The sequence below is a fragment of the Toxorhynchites rutilus genome, chromosome 2 (assembly GCF_029784135.1).
Source record: "Toxorhynchites rutilus septentrionalis strain SRP chromosome 2, ASM2978413v1, whole genome shotgun sequence".
In the NCBI taxonomy this organism is placed as follows: domain Eukaryota; kingdom Metazoa; phylum Arthropoda; class Insecta; order Diptera; family Culicidae; genus Toxorhynchites; species Toxorhynchites rutilus.
Window position 1 is genome coordinate 25331674 of NC_073745.1, and position 19339 is coordinate 25351012.

General features: G+C 38.2%; 1 protein-coding gene across 2 annotated transcripts in view; it reads right to left on the reverse strand.

Moving 5' to 3' along the window:
* LOC129764344 (catenin delta-2) overlaps window positions 1–19339 on the reverse strand; it is a 100813-nt gene that overhangs the window by 15842 nt on the left and 65632 nt on the right. For both annotated transcript variants that reach the window (XM_055763325.1, XM_055763326.1), the window contains exon 3: window positions 5636–8580. In XM_055763325.1, coding sequence (XP_055619300.1) covers window positions 5636–7550 — 1915 coding nt within the window. In that variant the 5' untranslated portion in view covers window positions 7551–8580. The remainder of the gene's footprint in view (window positions 1–5635; window positions 8581–19339) is intronic.

The window sequence follows — 19339 nt, forward strand, 5'->3', positions numbered from 1 at the left end:
AATATGAAAAATAAGAACTACATGCGATTCAACATGAAAAACTATATACAGGGCGGACTCGATTATATACAGTCTCTGATTTCTATTTACTGTATGTTAACGAGTCAAAAATATATTTTTTTAATTCGTTTTTTATGCATGTGCTTTTCTTTTTTTTAATGTAAAAGGAGAATTTAATGTTTGATTCATTCTCTTAAAGTCGGAAAAAACCTTTCTCGCATAAAAAAAATATATTCATCCAGATTCTCTCCTGAGGGGATAGACCAGGGGTGGCCAAACTTTTAGGCATTACGGACGACTAATTATATAAATATTAGGCCGCGGTCTACCATCGTTGATTATCAAAAAGTCATTAGAAAATGAATGAAGTACTAGAAGATAAAACAGAGTTTCAATCTTCCTGTACTCGCTTGCAAAATTGTAACTCGTCACAGACTATGCGTGTTCGTGTAATTTTGCTGTAGTGTATTTTCACGCGTTATTGGTATCTATTTAAAGTAAAAAAAAAAGATAAATTGAATGGAAAAATTCCAGAAAATATTTTTCTTCAACATCTGTTTCGATAGTCGTTATTTAATTCAGCCTCCTCAAAACAGAATTTTTGACTCTCGGTCTGTGAGACCGTATGCTCGAGTATAGAAGGGTTAATCAAAGGAAAACATAGGTCTTACTGAAAGGGAAATTGTCATTAATGAGCATACAAAATAATTATTTTCCATAAAAATATATCCGACATGGTTATTATATTCCTCAATTACCTAGAGGTATAAGAACTATCTATTGTTAATATTTGCCCCTATTTTGTAAATTGATTCGAAAGATCAATTCGATGCTTATAACTATCACACCGAGCAAATTTTCGTATTTTGTGAATCGATTGAATCTTATCGAAGCGAGTTCTCTCTCGAACGTCATATTTTGTGAATAGCATATTTTGAAACGTTGCCGAAATGTTTCCTAAAGCAAAATATCAGGAATACAGCAAACCAGCTCTGAAAATTATGCCAACAGCTTTCACCCGTCTGTATTTCTAACAGCAAAATAGAGCTAACGAGCTCTATTAAAATATAATTACATTATAGGGCTCAATATTTAATTTTAGAAATTACTAATTTCACATTCATCATTATTCTGTTCTATTTTTGATCATATTTCTTGCAAGAAATCTGCACAATTAATTTGCATTACTTATCATAGTTTTAAAATAAAAATCCAAGTACTTCATTAAAACTCGCATTCGCAGTCGCCAAAGGTGAAGTTTTCTCCAAAAATGTAGTTTTTTTGATTTTATTGATTTTCGAAACCTTATGCCGGATGTTTCCAACATTTTCAAATGGCTATTCAACAAATAATATGCCTAGAGGAAACATTGTTGAAATTGTTCCAAGTGACATTTGTTTGCTTTATTACAAGTTATGGTCGAACAACTGGATGTGTTAAGAATCAGAAAGAAAATATTAAAACGGAAAAAAATTAATGAAATCTCTTCTCTTACAACTAATAGGTTTTATTGAGGTTAGCATAAACACCTTATAGAATGGTCACGGCAAAGGGTGAAGGGATAATTAATCCATTACGTTTGGAGGTGTAACTATCCTAGACCAGCTGGCGGGCGACCAGTAGACCGCGGACTACCGTTTGGCCATCCCTGAGATAGACGATCATATTTGATGGAAAAAATCCTTCTAAGCATATGTTCGAACTTCAACAATGACAGAGTTATAGAACTTTTTCTTTGTTTTGGACTCTGTTGCCTCAAACTGGCTCTACATTAGAAAGTACGCTACAGAAGACGATTCTGTTGCTTTAATTTGAAAGATGAAAAGTTTAGTACAGGATATAGTAGTGGAACATCTAAATTAGTGGATTTTACTAACATTTTGGAAGTGATATCTTAAAAGTTAATAATTTTTAATGTGTTTATAGTTATAGTTTTATCCTAAAAATTATATTAAACTTGATTGTTTCTATCAATTAAATTGAAGCTCTCTAATCGCTCTAAAAGTTGTTCTTCGAGACCCAACTACTATACTTCTTAGTTTGGCTGCAACATCGATATAAACAAGTTAAAATTCAAGCAAAATCTTCAAAAAATCACAATATTGTAATAGCCACTTAAATTTCACTGTAACGTTGAAAGGTTACCTTTTTTTTTGAATAAGTCTTATTTAAAATATAAAAAAAAAATTTTTAACTGTATATAATCGAGTCCGACCTGTATAACGTTTTATCCTAGGACTTGAAAACGGTTAGTCCTAGATAAAACATTTTATATATTGTTTTTCATGTTAAATCGCAAGTAGATTCTATTTTTCATGTTTCTTTTCTTATTACGATTCATATTCCGAACACTAATTTTAAAAGATTTCTGCATAAAATATCATTTTATTACATCCATTTATTGTAGATTCTTACCATTTCTAGCATTTAAAATGAAAACAACAAAGAAAATAGTTGAAAAAACTACAAAAACTGAAAAATTAACGATGCTTGATTCTTACGGAATTTGCTAACGCAAACATTTTATCATTGGTTTTGACTGTCACTGTGACTGTATCGATACCTGTAAATGATGTCAAAATAAAGCCTATACCTCAAAGAATGTTTGTGTTTTCATTATTGAATTATTTATCACATATAAGTTTAGTAAATTTACATTTAAAATTGAAGTGTTCGGAATTTGAGACTGACGCTAGTTTGAAAAGCAACCTTGCTTGGAAGTTGCCATTCATCAACGAAGATAATGAAGTAAAGAAACTGAAGTTTGCTCAAGAGCATTCAATTCAGATAAGTCGCTAGAGTATTAGAAGAAGATTCTGTGGGTTAATAAGTCCATGTTTGAGCTTTTCCAGAAGAAAAGTCGTGTACGTGTAGGGCGCAATTTGGGAGAGCAGCTCCAGGAACGACATGTTCAAGGCACTGTAAACCATGAGAGAGGCAACGTTATGGTTTGGGGTGTTTTCATTGACCGGCCGATCGCCACACCAACATTCTGCGTGAAAATCTCCAGGTTAGATTTATTGAAACTGGTCTGGAAAGTCAATGTTTGTGCTTCAGCAAGACAACGATCCTAATCACAGCAAAATACTTTCTCATACTCGATGTCCGCGTCGATGACCGACGTCACAAATAACCAGAACTACTTTGAGGCTCTTAGGAGAACCTAGTAAGATCTTGATAGGTAGCACCTGAAAACACTCGTGTAGACTATGCCGAAACATATACAAAAAGCACTAAAAACGAAAGAAGGGCACACCAATTATTGAAAGACTCAAGAATACATGAGATTGTTCTTTGAATTAAAAGTTAAAGGAGTGTTTTTAACGTAGAACTACGTCTTTCAGGAAGGGTGCCAAATCAGAAAACAGATTTTATGAAGTATAGTTTACGTTAATAACTATTTTCACAGCGACACAAAATGTTCACCACCTCGAAAAAACACCAAAATCAATTTTTCAGATAGAAAAACGACCAAGTGCCAAAAAAACATCTATTTTGACAAAAAATTTTTTTTTAGATATATATGAATCTCGACGAGTAATGCGAATTTAAGACATTTGGCATCCAAAAAATTTTTTCAAAACCTCGATTTTCGGTGATTTCAAAAAAAAACTCAAATTTTAACGCTTGTGACACCAGTAAATAAAGTTCGAATGAGCTAATATTTTGCATAGGGTATATTTATTGTGCAAATCAACATTTCATAGCAAGTTCCGAATAAAAAATCGAGATAACTATTTCTATTGGCACCCTAAACCATACTTTTCGTTTCGCATGCCGAAAAAAAAATACCGATTTTTGCCGATTTTTGAAAAAAAAAAATTTCGAGATGACACTAGATCTCGACGTTTCATGCCATTTTAAGAAATTTGGCATCATTTTTTTTTCGAAAACCCCGATTTCCTTTACTTTTACCCCTTGGGTGATTTTTTCGATTTTCAAAAAACTCAAACTTTGACTGCTTTGCGCCACTCTCCCTTAAGACCGATTGAGCTGATATATTGCATAGGGTGTTTTTTCGAGGTGGTGAACATTTTTTATGGGGTAAACTCGAGATGACCCTTTTCATTGGCACCCTAATAGACATACACTGCATGTTAGGGTGGCAACGAAGATGGTCATGTCAAATTTTAAAAACCGACCATGTATATTTTGTTTGTCGGCTCAAAAAAATTACCTGTGCAAAGTTTCAGCTCAATCGACATGATTTAGGGGTGCCTCAAAGCGCTCAAAGTTTTGTTTTTTTTTATCCTCGAAAATCTTCCAAGGGGAGGGTAAAGGACATTTAGAAAATCGAAATTTTTTCGATGCCAAATGACTTAAAAATGCATGAAACGTCGAGATCTGGTAATCTCGAAAAAAAATTTTTGGTCGAAAATCGACTTTTTGAGACTTAGCCTGAACGTCCAAAAAATTAAAACTTTGAGTGCTTTGAGGCACCCCTAAATCATGTCCGATTGAGCTGAAATTTTACACAGGTAATTTTTTTGATCCAATAAACAAAATGCACATGGTCGGGTCTTAAAGTTCGAGAATTATTTTTTTCCATACCTTCATTGCCTCTCAGGCTGAGTCTCAAAAGGTCGATTAACAGATCTCGACGGTTCATGCATTTTTAAGTCATTTGGCATCGAAAACAAAAATCGATTTTCCAAATTTCCCCTTGGAACATTTTCGAGGATAAAAAAAAACAAAACTTTGAGTGCTTTAAGGCACCCCTAAATCATGTCCGATTGAGCTGAAACTTTGCATAGGTCATTTTTTTGGGCCAATAAACGAGATGTACATGGTCGGTTTTTGAAATTCGAAGATGAAATTTTTTCCATGCATCCATTTCCACCCTACTGCATGCATTCAAATACAGCATCTTTCATGGAAGTATTTTTTTTCAAATCCTAATAGGAAAACCTTACTGTTGGCATGTTCTGGGGTTCAATCACACCTCTAGCGAAATATAGGAGTAAAAATGTTTATAGTTTGTGATCGATATCTGAGTGGGAAGGAGAAGGTCTGGTGCGTTCACATTTCTATACATTCTAAAATAATATCTGAAGTGATTCACAAGCGGATTGAATAATATAATACCGTGGTTCAACGTCGAAAATGCGGTCGTGTCCTAGATACAACCCCTTAAAAATTTTTTGTCGAACTTGTCTCATTTTAACGATCAAAACTGAGTCTCTCTTGTATAGAGGCGAATGAACTGTAAAGTTTAAAGCCTCTCAAAAACAAAGAATCAATCAATCTTTCTTGTTTTTCAATGTTTCATGAATGGAATCAAAAAAGATTGCAAACGATATATGTTTATTTATTTTTCTTTTTCTTCTTGAATGGCATTAACGTTCCCTGTGGAACTTTTGCCTTCTCAACGTATGCATTAACTAGCGTCATTTATCGGTACTTAGTTGAGATTTCATAAGCCAAATAACACGCCTTGAATGTATTCCGAGGGGTAAGCTCCAGAATACGCGTTACCACAATGCAAGTCGAAGGAAATTTCTTTGACGAAAAATCCCCCGGCCACAACGGGAATCGAACCCGAACACCCGGCATGGCAATGTGAGACGCTAACCACTCGGCCACGGGTGCACTATTATTATTTATGTGTTAATCAAATATTTGACGCGGCACTTACCTTTATAGTGCGCCGTATTCTTATAAGCCATCCTCGCCGGATCCCCATTCGAAGTGGAGTGATCCTTCGCGTCCGCTACCTGCTGTTGAGCAGCGGCTGCTGCCGCCTGCTGTTCCTTCTTCTTTTTACTTGCCCCAAAACAGCCCAAATTTTCGCCCTTCGACGAAGCCGCACTTACAATCACATTACCGTGCGAGCCGTCGATGCTGCTGTGATGCGGAATAGGATTCTTGTCGTAGTTCGGATCCTCAACCTCCTGGCAGCGGTAGGACAGGTTCCGCAATATGCACACACAATTCTCCACAATTTTGTTACCAATGTTGGACTTCTCGATCGCTATCCGAATAACGTACAGCAACGAATCGACGAGTCCCTCACATTCGCGCAGCTTTTTCCTTGCGTACTCGCCGGCCGAACTGACATTCCGCAGGATTCCGGATGCGTTCCGGAACACTGTACTCCAGCACGTTTCGCCCGGATTTGTCGGGTCCCAGCCCGAATGAGGAATGATAATGTACGACACGATCACCACGATTGCATCGTCGATAATGAACCGCTTCAGGTCCTCGCAGGAGGACATGTTCCAGATGATGCCCGTAACCAGTTCTTTTATGTCCGATTCGGACGTCCGCCGTAGCAGATGGATCAGAGCCTGGATACCTCCGGCACTGTTGATTGCACGTTTGTTTTCGTCGTTCTGTCGACCATAAGAGAGGTTCCGCAGGGCACCACAGGCATTTCGATAAACATCCGTATTTTCGTGACCTAGCAGTTTCACGAGTGGCGGTATTCCCCCGAGGGTTCGCGTTCGCTGTTTATTAGGGTCGTCCATGTAGCAAAGATGCTGCAAGTAAGCCGCTGCGTTGGCCTTGATGGCGTTGTTAGGATGACTTAAGAAACCAATCACTTCGGTTAGGTTCGGATCTCGCCACTTCATCGGACGCTGATCCTCGAGATCGGGACCTTCCGGTCCATTTCCGGTAGGCCGATTGTTGCCACCCGGCGAGGTTACAATGTGATGCTGTAGAAACACGTGGTTGTGAATTTGCAGGTTCGACATGTGCTGCTGGAGGTCGTCATCACCATCGTAGTAGCAGGCTCCCTCCGGGGGCACACCCCGTTGACTGGCACTAGCGGCAGCTTCGTAGGCAAGTTGCTTGGTGGCATACGTGGGTTCGTTCGCACCCGCTGGCTCGAGATGACCGTGGGAGCTGATGGTTCCATAGGGAGGCGTTGAAACGTAACCGTACACCATTGCCGATGGGTTGTCCGGATAAAGTCTGTCCACGGGACCTCCCGGAGAGGGCGCTATAACGTACTCTCCCATTTCGTCGTACTGTCCCTGCAAATAACCGGGTGGCAACAAATTGGCCGACGGATTGCCCAATTGAGGCACATTCATCGGGAGCGGTATCGAGGATTCACTGTTTTCGCTCGAGTTGTGTGGCGTTGAGCGATCGTTGATCTGGTACTCTCCGAGGTAGGACTGTGGATGAGGAGGATGGTGAACTCCTGCCGGGTCGTAGCCGGAATCCGTGTACTGCGCATAATGCTCGTAATCCTGGTAGTGTGTCTGATATTGTTGTGCCTTATCGGCCGGTCCTCCCATCCCCTTCGCCCCAGGCGGAAGATGGCCCTGAGAAGCAGCCGCCGCAGCGGCCGCCAGCTGTTCCTGTTGGTCTAAATGGTTGTAGTTCATGTACTGCGACCGAGTCGTGTAAATTCCCATCGGCATCGACACATAGTCGATCGGTTGTCCATCGGGTCCCATTTCGAGTGGCATTGCTACATAATCAAACGGCTGCCCATCCGGTCCCAAGTGCTTCACTTCGCGTACAACCTTCGTGATGGTCGTGATCTGCTGCGTCGTTTGTTGTTTGTGAGTACGAGCGATTAGTTCATCCTCACTATGCATTGATGACGGGTTTTCTTCGGAATTGTTGCAATTGGTCAGTCACGTTTCTGTTTAACTTAACACCGTTATATTGCACGTGATTTTACAGCCAACTAACACTCACTGCCTGACACTCTAGCCATCCAAACATCTCTGTTCACCAATGAACATCGCACACTCACTTGATTTTCTTCCTCGCACTGAACAGTGGATTGAATCATAAAACACATACAAATATGTTCCACTTTATTATCACCGAAACGCTACTTCCGGAAGGCTCACCACATCGTAACCTACTCCCTCTGTTCACCTTTCCACTTTCCACTATCCTTATCTAATAGAAGCACTTTGTCTCAATTGACAATTTCGTTATGTTGATAACAGACGTTTTCCAGATAAATGAATGGCGCTGTAATTAACCTATCACTTGTTCTCACCATTCGCGCGATGGCCTCTTCGCCTCCCTGATTTGACCGTGGCAGCCAGATTGAGGTTTATGGTGTGATGGCAGGGAAGCCTGTCATTCAACGGAAAAACTTTTTTCGTTTGTCACCCAAAATGGGGTCCTCTCGCCACCGCTACTGTTGTGAGTCCCAGCGAAAGAACCACATAGATTAGAGGACAAGACCGAGGAGTAGTGGTAGTAGTCCACGTCGTTTGTTTCTCCGTCTTTTTTTTTCCCGTGCTCGTGTGAAGTCAAATCCGCTTCGACACCAACATGAAGGGGGGAGATTGGAACACCCGTCTGCGTCCCCGGGACGCAGTGTGAAAGGATCAATGTAAGAACGCGCTCCCTGGTTCAGAAAGCGTTTGCGTGTTCTTAGAGCGGCAGCGTCGCCCCTTGTGCTTTCTCGTGTGGTCGTTGTCGTTGATGATGAGGAGCAGCAGTCTGTTAGCGCTTAGATGTCATTGGTTTTTCGCTTCTCTTCTTGAGTTCTGAAGCAAGAGGGGATACACCAAACACACGAAGGGAGAGACAACGAGACTTGTTATCAATTCAAAGATACTTGAGAGTTCAGCGGGCAATCCTTGGTGGCTTGGTTTTCATATGCTGCAAAGAAAAGGGAAGAAAATAATTCCCATAAGTATGTATGTTTTTATGTAATATATAAGGAAAATAAAATTAAAAATAATCTTGAGAGTACACAAGAGAGAATGCAAGAAAGCAATCGAATAATTATTAGAACGGAAATTTTGCGTTTGCAAACTATCGTTTTTGAGAGATGACTTCGATTATTTAGATTATTTTAGGTTAGTGTTGCGAACCACCTCCACCGTTACTAGATTTGAAACACTAGACCAAAATCATAAATCACAGGTCAACCGTATATCAATTCTAGTTAGTTTCACTGTTGTGGCCAATGGCCACGTTCATTGTATTCAAATTGGTGCCGCTTCACGTGAAGGACCATTCAATAAAATGTCATCACCATTAAGGGAACAGTTTTAGCAATACACTCTGTAAGTTGTATTATATATTGGTGGTGTTGTGCTTTAAATGATACCATCGAAGAGTTTATGTTTCTCCTCATCGCTATACGGATGAGTCATTCCGAACAGCTGCGTGTGGTCCAATCTACAAGACTTGTGTGTTTGCGCACGGCTCTCGTTCATATTTCTTTACACTATCAATTGTTTGGCTTCTCACACGGGCTAATTAAACTGTGACCCTCAATCAATCGCGTTTATAATGGATCATCGATTGGAATACACAGAGTAAATAATCATAATAATATTTGTTTCATACTCAGAGGGAAATCGAACCGGCAAGGGATCGAATTCCCTAACGAGAGATCGATTTATTTACAAGGGAAGGCCCTTGGTATGTGAGACATGGCATTTTAGAAATGTGAATGTGTTAGCTGCTGTTATTGCGCTTTGTTCATTATTATGTTTTCGTTTAGAGAAATAATCAATTGTCAATTAATGTCATTAATCAAAAGTAGAGGGGTGATAAAGGCTGAATATGTACCGTATCCTGAATAGTAAAATCTCACGACGAATTAAAAAAAATCTTAATTCCAATATATTCTGTGTTAATCCATCTTCGTTGTATCTTTTCGATTATTCGTCTTTTGAATAGACAATAACAATAACATACAATTACCAGTCCGGGTGGTGAGGATTATACAGTAATACCTGGTTTTGTGCGGTATTTGAAAAAAAATGAAGTCATCGGTGTTTTATTTTTTTTTTGACTTTGATATGTATTTCATCGTTCTACATAGGGATTGTGTCAGCTAATTCCCATTCTCATGTTTTGATTTGTTTGTTTTAAAATGTAAGTAGCAGCTTATTGAAAGGAGCAAAGAGTTGATTTTATGATGGAAACTTTTTTATGCAGTGGTACATAGGGACCGTATTAATTTTTGTTTTTTTTAATTGAGTAGCGAACACGATTTTTCAAAGCTACTGGTGAAGTTAAGTATGATTTTTTATGCGATTTTTTGTGCGGTCCCTATCCCTCGCACAAAAACAAATTTGCCTGTACTGCCGTTCTACGCATAGTTGTCACATGTTTCAAATTTTCTTCCAATTTGGCTACCAGAAGCTTAAAGCATTTCAGTTTAGCAATTCACTGGATTTTTTTTCATAATCAGAAAACTATTGTTCAATGAAATGTGAACAGATCCCCTCACTTGAATCAGTCAATCTTGGTTACGGACTTAAAAACTCATGGGGGGACAGTTATGCCTAGAATATCAACATGGGACAATTCAACTTGATGTTGTTTTTTGATATACTGGGAACAAACAATAAGTTTTTTTTGTGTTTTCCGAAAGATTATGCATAAAAACATCGTTTTATGAAGAAGGGAGTGATCTGCAACACCTTTGCAGAATTTAAATCTCATTATTATTAGGCATTCGCTAACAAGGTGCACACATGTTCTGCTAAACTTTGAGAATTAGTTCGTTCTTTCGAACCAGAAATGAGTGCAACAGCCTTGCTGAAAGCGTGACATAAAATTCTTGTACTTGAACCAATTTATTTATTATGGATCCACAAAAAATACATGGCGGGCAGTTATGCTTGGAATATCAACATGGCAATTGATGTTGTTTTGACATAGGACTATGTCTTTGATTTTTATATAGGGGGGTAACTCTACGAAAAATGTAACGATTCATTTTGAGTTTTCAAAAGCATATTACACAAAATCGTTATCGCGACATATGTTGTGTTATATATCATCGGACAGGAAATTTATCCACAATTTTTTTGGCTCAAGACAAGAACAGTGAATATAGTAAAAAAAAGTTACCAATTTGACAGTTCAAATGGGTATGTTTTTTTCGATTTTACCAGCCTCGTTTTCCCCCACAACGCAACGAGCAATCTTTCTGCCTACAATTATGCGTTAGCTCATAATGTGATTAGATGCGTATTATGAATGATCCTCGATTTGCCGATAATAGGCATTTATCAATTGTCAGAATCAATGAAGGGATGATTTAGGAATGATCTTGAAGATGATATTGGATGATTTCACTCTATACTTCCCAAAGATCCCGAGAGCCTGTTTAAAAGGTTGAACGTCGATAGAAATTTTATTAGATTGAAGTTCAGGTTGTTGTCCAATCAATTCGTGCTCTATTCACGTTTAACGTGTAGGCTTGTTACTAACAATTTATGGAATTGTGGTCCAGGATGTCATTATATCGAGCACGTTTTTTGGTTATGTAAAAAATGCAATTCATGAATTTAACCGGCTGCTGATCTAGAAGTTCGAAAAGGTATACTCACGCAAATGTTCATGACTTCCATTTGATGTATCAAAAAAGACAAAAATACAGATTTTGAACAATGAAAAAACTCAATTCAAATTACAATTACTACACACAATCACAGTCCTATGTCAAGATCGGGTCCGTCCGACTCATCTACTTTTTTTTAAAGCTGGGAACAAACAATAACTTTTTATGTGTTTTTCCGGAAGATTAGGCACGAAAACATCGTTTTATGAAGAACAGTGAAAATTGACAAAAAGTAACACGAGACAACTATGCGTAGAACGGCAATGTATACTAGTGATGAAACGGATGGTGGTTTGGCCGGATACCGGATGTCCGGCAAGCTTCGAGGCCGGAGAAACAGCATGGTGTGCATGAATTTTACGAAAGATTACATTTTAGGAAGTAATAAACACATCTTTACATAAAAAAGGGGAGAAAAGAGAGAGAAAAGAGAGAAGAGAGAGAGGAGAGAGAGAAAAGAGAGAGAGGAGAGAGAGAAGAGAGAGAGATGAGAGAGAGAAGAGAGAGAGATGAGAGAGAGAAGAGAGAGAGAAGAGAGAGAGAAGAGAGAGAGAGAAGAGAGAGAGAAGAGAGAGGAGAGAGAGAAGAGAGACAGAAGAGAAGAGAGAGGAGAGAGAGAAGAGAGACAGAAGAGAAGAGAGAGGAGAGAGAGAAGAGAGACAGAAGAGAAGAGAGACAGAAGAGAGAGAAGAGAAGAGAGAGAAGAGAGAAAAGAGAGAGAGAAGAGAGAAAAGAGAGAGAAGAGAGAGAGAAGAGAAGAGAGAAAAGAGAGAGAGAAAGAGAAAAGAAAAAAAGAAAAGAGAGAGAAGAGAAAAAGAGAAAAGAGAGAGAAGAGAGAGTGAAGAGAGTGTGAAGGAGAGAGTGAAAAAGAGAAAGAAAAATGAAAAAAGGGAAAGAGAAATGAAAAAAAAGGGAAAGATAAATGAAAAAAAAGAGAAAGATAAATGAAAATAGAAAGAGAAATGAAAAAATAGAAAGAGAAATGAAAAATAGAAATAGAAATGAAAAAAGAGAAAGAGAAAGAAAAAAGAGAAAGAGAAATGAAAAAAGAGAAGAAAGAGAAATGAAAAAATAGAAAGAGAAATGGGAAAATAGAAAGAGAAATCAAAAAAGGGAGAGAAATGAAAAAAAAGAAAGAAAAATGAAAAAAGAAAGAGAAATGAAAAAAGCAGTGTTTGCCAATTGATGAATTCTCTGGAAAATCGCTTTCGTTCGTTCAAATATCATCATACAGAAATGATTTCCCCCAGCGGCATTCTATTCTTTTTACGTGCTGCAAATCACGACACAATATAGAACGAGACAACTCTGCATCGGTTCGCACTTCATGATACACCAGCACGCAAGCAAAACCATCATATACGCTTTCGGTGCAGAAAGTTTATTTTCTTCTTTGCCTCTAACATATACATATCGAACCTCTCCATGCATCATCAAACAGCAAGATCGTACGGACTACGCAAAGCGAATGATTCATATTCAGCTAATGTAGCAGTTCCTGATTTTTAAGTCTCAGAGAGTGCAAACTATATGATTATTTGGTAGTCAGATTATATTTTCCATTATTAACGCTGCTATCCCTTAAAATATATATATTCATATGGCCGCATAGATTTACTAACAACATCGCTCCAGTGAGAAACAAAAACTCTCTCGTTTTAGGCGTCGTGCACAAATTACGTAACGCTAAAAATCCGGATTTTGAACCTCCTGCCCAACCCCCACCCTACATAACGCAATTTCCTATCTCTAACACACAGTAAGTAACGCACACTCGACCTCCTTCCCCCCCCCCCTTCTCACGTTACGTAATTTGCGCACGACGCCTTATCTCTTTTCCCATTCGTTGCCCTCCGCAAATGGTGACCTAATGATGACGTAATTTTTCTTGAATCATTTATTGCTTTGCACTTGTCTTTGCAGTGGGTTTCGCTACAGTAGAACGGGACGACATATGCGGCTCAAACTTGTATGCAGGCTTCGAAAATGGTGTGCGATGTTTGATACAGCTCGAATATGCAAACAACAGTCTTCGTTCCTCTCTTGGTTTAATCATTTAGTGTAACACAAGTGATTACTGTCATTCATACAAGTATCTGAATGATCCACTCATATTTGGTTATATGTTCGTGAGAGGTTACTTGCATGACACATTGTGTATCATTCGATATTGATCGAAATTCAAACACTGGAAAAAAAGTGAAAGAGAAATGAAAATAGAGAGAAATGAAAAAAAAGAAATGAAAAAAGAGAGAGAAATGAAAAAAGAGAAAGAAATGAAAAGAGAGAAAGGAATGTAGAAAAAGAAAATAAAAAGAAAGAAAGACAAGGAGAAAGCCTTATTGTAGAGGCTTTAAATTTTTGCTTTTGAACCATTTCTAACTCTGACGAAGACATTCGGGTGAAGAACTTAAATTCCAGTTTATTTGCTCGTTAAGTGTTTATACAGTTATGTGCTGGACCGGAAAAAGATTTTTTCCGTCACCAACAGCTATCGATCCATCACCTCTCCTGTTCTCTGCCATTTCGTTAAGTTGTTTGAGAAAGCAATCCAGTTCCGTAAGAGGAGTACACCATCCAACAATTCACTCGTTTTCCATTGTTTTCTATCATCATCCAACGTAAAAAGTAAGTGTCCGAGACGACAGCAACGGTTCTTTTGAACGTTAGAAAGGCAGTTGTCATTTGAAGCAGATAATGAGGTAGCCTACCTCGGACTGATTCTAGACATACATTTGAACTTAAGGTCTTATATTGACCGAAGTATTATGCGAATGCAATTTATCTATAAGGTCTTCGCACACATAATTTATTCCTCTATAGAAGTTCCAGTTCCATGGAAGTGCCGTTCCATTGTAGAAGGGTTTTGTCCGAACACACTGGCTGAGGCTCCAAGTTCTTTGGTTGATGCTAAAGCTGCCTCCTAGACGAGAACAACCGAATTACATGAGATAGTTTACCTATATACCCTTGAGATGAAGTTTAACCGCGTTTGCTGACCGTCGACCAAAAACACCGGCGCTTTGATGATTCAACAGCCGGTTTGGCCTTTTTGAAGCGTGAAACGTGGATTCATTACCACACTCCAGAGTCCAATAGGCAATCTGCAGAAGGGCACTGAGGCATATTTCGAAGACGTTTCGTACTACAGAAAGGGAATCGAACTGTTGGAAATTCACAGCAATACCAAGTGTATTGCCCTCGAAGGAAACTATGTTGAGGAATAAAATACAGCTTTGCCCAAAAAACGATTGTTTTCATTTAAAATCCTGGGCCTTTTTTCAGCCCATGTAGTAATTCTCTGTCACGACATAATCACGACACAACACACGACAGTCGTCCAACAGCGAAAGTACGTATTTCCGGAGCTCTCTCGCCAGAAAACATCAAAAGTGTCGCATCTGGGGAATGGTGTAAATTGAGTTTTTGCGATCGATTCCCGAAAGCGTGGCATCTATTATGATTTCCACAATGTTATATCAACAAACAGCGCAAATATTCAGCATCTCCTCTGTCAGTTGAAAAATACACTGCCAGTAGCCAAGGGCGTAGCTAGAATTCACCCGAAAAAAGGAAGAATTGATATAGATATAGATATATTTATCGCTCCTATTTTGCTCGCCATGATTTACGGTCTCCCGAAACTCACATTACAAAACAACGTCCTAGTTTCTCCATCTACCATTGTGTGTATACAGTCAAGGTCCGGTTCTATTTTTGCTCGTCGCTATTTTTCACATGAAGCAATACACTTTATCTTGTCCTTTCGACGTCCATTGTGCTGAAAGACAGACAGCCAGGACAACGAGACAACACAACTACTGTAATACTGGCAGGCAAACCACCGTTTCCCGCGCACCCTGTTCTGCTATGGTCTACAATTTCCAAAATTATAATTGCATGCCGCTCCCAGCGTAAGCAAGCAGACAAAAAAATGACGAAGGGAGAGCCAAGCAAAACTCTGTATATTATGATTAATTTATTATCATTATTACTTTTATGTTTGTTGAGGAACTGTCTGATGCATAGCGCAGTTATGCTCATTTCCTTTGTCTTTCCCATTTAGCGCTCTCATCTGATAGAGTATTTGCATTTTCATCCTTTTGTCGCCTGCCTCCCATCCCACAGTTTTTTCATCCTACCTCCAACCAAATCTCAGCACTGTCAAGCATAATTGCGGTGCTACTGTGACAGTGATACCGCTGATGATAACTCACAGAGATTTTAGCGGATAGCGATAATGGAATCGTCCCGCCCGTTCCTTGGGCAAATATCCCACAAATCTATCCGTTTTGCCGGACGACAATTTCGGGCTATGCATACATAGATATTCGCTGCTAGATGGCGAATGTCCACCTTATCAGAAGCTTGCTCTGTCCTGCTGCCGCTCTGTGTCGAACGGACGACGATCTCGCAAAAGGCCCTCTCACCATTATCATCAGTATCATCGTCATTAGATAAATACAGAAAGATAGCAGGCTGCTTCCGGTTTGGGGAACATCCCTCTCGTTGTGGGCGGATTTGATTGATTGCGGAAGAGTTTCAAGCCTGGCGGCGGAGACGGTTGAACGCACTACTGCTATGTACTGCTCACCAATGTATCCGCCGGTTGCTTGCTTGGTGATGGTTTGAGGAGGGTGTGGAACCTCGTACGGAATTGGAGGAAATTTTAATCACAAATGATGATTGAGTGGCAGATTTTCGGCACGAGAACAGGTAGAAAGTTTGCCAACGACTGATTCTACGTCAAATTATTCGGAGAGTAACAACAAAATTAGCTGAATAAGTTGTTCAAAAGGTCATTGAGTATCGTATTTGAAATTGGGATTCATTTTCAGTTTGCCCTCGGATTATCAAGCGCAGGTGGGATCAATGTCTTACATTTTCTGGGAGGGCAAGGGCAAAGACCCGGGGTGAAGCAAGGCAGCTGAAGAGTATTTTGAACACTTTCGATACATATTCAAAGAATGATACATCGAAGAAAAAACCAATGTTCAGATATGGTCTTTCAACAAAACAGCCGCTATAAGTCACGAGCGATTTTTATCGGCATGGTCGAACTATCTAACATATAAGCTTGAAGTGTTGGTCACGCACGAACAGTATCGACTCCAAAATCAAGAATAATTTAACCTATTTTCAAGACTGCTCTCGCTGGCAACTAGTAGTGGGTCGTGTACAAAGCATTCGGTCATGGAGAAAGCGCGACGGAAGCAGTCATTTGTCGGGCAATAACCAAAGTGTTAGTCACCGAACGACTGAGGCAGCCGTGTAATTAACCATGGGAATGCAGCGCGCAAAACAGAATTGCAATCGTTCGAAATGGAGTAAGGAAACTAAAATTAAAGAAAAAAAACTGCGAAGAGAATCAATTGATAGAAAAATGACAGTACGATTTTAATCTGTTCAACTTGAGCTTGATTGAAAGAAGCAACATTTTTGAACATTGCTTCACTGTAAACTGTCGGGTTGGCTGCCGACTCTGATTGTGTCACCTCGGCGCCTCGGTTCCTTATCCTCGTTAGATGGGGACTTCGCCCTCATTACATTGCACAATGGTCCAGGAGATGCATTTAAGTGGAAATTAGCATTTAGAGCTAGACAGTTATTCTCCAGACAAAAACTGTCTTAGACAAAGTTATTACATATGACCAAAATTGTCGATGAAATAAAAAATATAACTCTCTTATCTTTAGAGATAGAGGTAAACATAGTTCGACAATGTTGTAGTCCCAGTTTTTTGAGACATCTTTGTAGAAAAAAGTTTTTCTCATTCTCTTAAAATAATCGATATAGCGCCTTTTTTATATGTTACTTTAGGGTCACCATGAAAAAAAAACTATTTTTTCGCTCTAACTTTTATATTTCAAATTATACATGCAAACTTTCTTCGAAAGACTTTTATAGCTTACTAATACAAACATTTTTCGATGTAAGACTTGTCGATATCTCAACATCACTTAAAGTTATTGGTAAGAACCATCAAAAACTTTGAGTAGGATTAAGATATAGACAAGTATTGCATCGCAAAATGTTGGTATTGATAAGCTCTAAAAGTCGTACGAAGTTTTGATGTAGAATTCGAAATATAAAAGTTAAAGCAGAAAAAACACGTTTTTTCATGGTCAATGTACTTAGAAAAAAGCGCTAAATCGACAATTTTAAAAGATAGAAAAAAGCTTTGTTCTACAAAGTTGTTCAAAACAACCGGGACAACAACATTGTTGAACTATGTTTATATCTATCTGTAAAGATAAGAAAGTTAGATTTTTCATTTCATCGACAATTTTGGTCACCCTATTTTTTATAACATAAAAATGAGCGCTCTATCATATGTAACATCTTTGTCTAAGACAGTTTTTGTCTAAACAATAAATATCTCCCACAAAGTTGTTTTTAGCGCTTTCTATCTGAGTTGCATTAGAGTAACTATGAAAAAACGGGTTTTTTTACTCTAACTTTTTTATTTAAAATTCTACATCAAAATGATCTTCGTATGATTTTTAGAGCTTATCAATACCAACATTTTGCAATGCAGAACATGTCAATATCTTAATCCTGCTCAAAATTATTGATGGGTTTTCATAAAAAAACTCACGATTTCAATTTTAATTTACTCAAATACAAAAAATAACATTGTTTTGAAAATTACATATTATATAGAGTGAAATCTGTTCTTACAAATTCAACAAACAAACATTTTTTATGTTTGCCCCAGAAATAATGACAGACAAATCAAAAGAACGTGTTTTTTAGGAAGACATATCAATAACTTTGAGTAAAGTTGAGATATTGACAAGTTCTGCATCGAAAAATGTTTGTATTAGTAAGCTCTAAAAGTCTTTTGAAGACAGTTTGCATGGAAAATTCGAAATATAAAAGTGAGAGCAAAAAAACAGTTTTTTTTCATGGTGACCCTAACGTAACTTAGAAAAAAGGCGTTATGTCGGTTATTTTAAGAGATAGAGAAAAACTTTGTTCTACAAAGATGTCTCAAATAATTGGAGCTACAACATTGTCGAACTATGTTTACCTCTATCTATGAAGATAAGAAAGTTATATTTTTTATTTCTTCGATAATTTTGGTCACCCTATTTTTGACAACATAAAAACGAGCGCTCTATGATGAGTAACAACTTTGTCTAAGACAATTTTTGTCTTGTGAATAACTGTCAAACTCTAAATGCTAATTTTCACTTAAATGCATCTCCTGGACCATGACCATGACCTTGAGCATTGACCTCAGGTTGAAAAATTTCGATTTTCAAAAAACTCAAACTTTGACCGCTTTGCGCCACTCTCCTTAAGTCCGATTGTAGCTTAAGCTTTTTTTTTTCATTATATATGGACGTTTCAATGACTATTGAATATTTGAGTGATCTGATGGATTACGGGTTGTGTTTTTTTAACTTTTGTTTAAGATTCCTCTCCAAACGTATTTGATTTGATTATTTTTAAATTATTTATATTCGAATAAATATGTGTTCCGCATAATCAACAAAAAAAAGTCGATTTTTCAGACCCTGGAGATGATCAGGGTTGCCACTCAATTTCAACTTTGGAATTCTCGCATTTTCCCGATTTTTTCCGCATGATTTCACCAAATTCCCGACTCTCAAGAATGAAAATTTAATATTACTGTGTCGTTAGTTAAAAATTGATTTTTGAAACCCGAATTGCGAAAATATTTTTACTTTAAAGGGTGTCCTACATCAAATTTCATCAAGGAAAAAAACGTTGTAGAAAATCATCCATTGGGTATTTTCTCCCAAAAAATTGGGTAGAAGTAGTTTAGAGTGTATTGTTTACACTGTATTTTTATCGCTGTCAGCTTTTCCAAAAATGGAAAATCGATTTTGCGCTAGCACCTGGAAAATCCTCAACTCCCTTATCGCGACATCGGAAAATAACTCGGAATCGACCCACCGTTGACTAGTCGTGTGATTAAACGAAACTATGTGCATCAAACGGAAGAAAAAATGCGGTCAGAGTGGATGTTCTATTAGTGATCAAGATCACAAGTGTTTAAGCGGAATCCCAATGTTTCAGTCA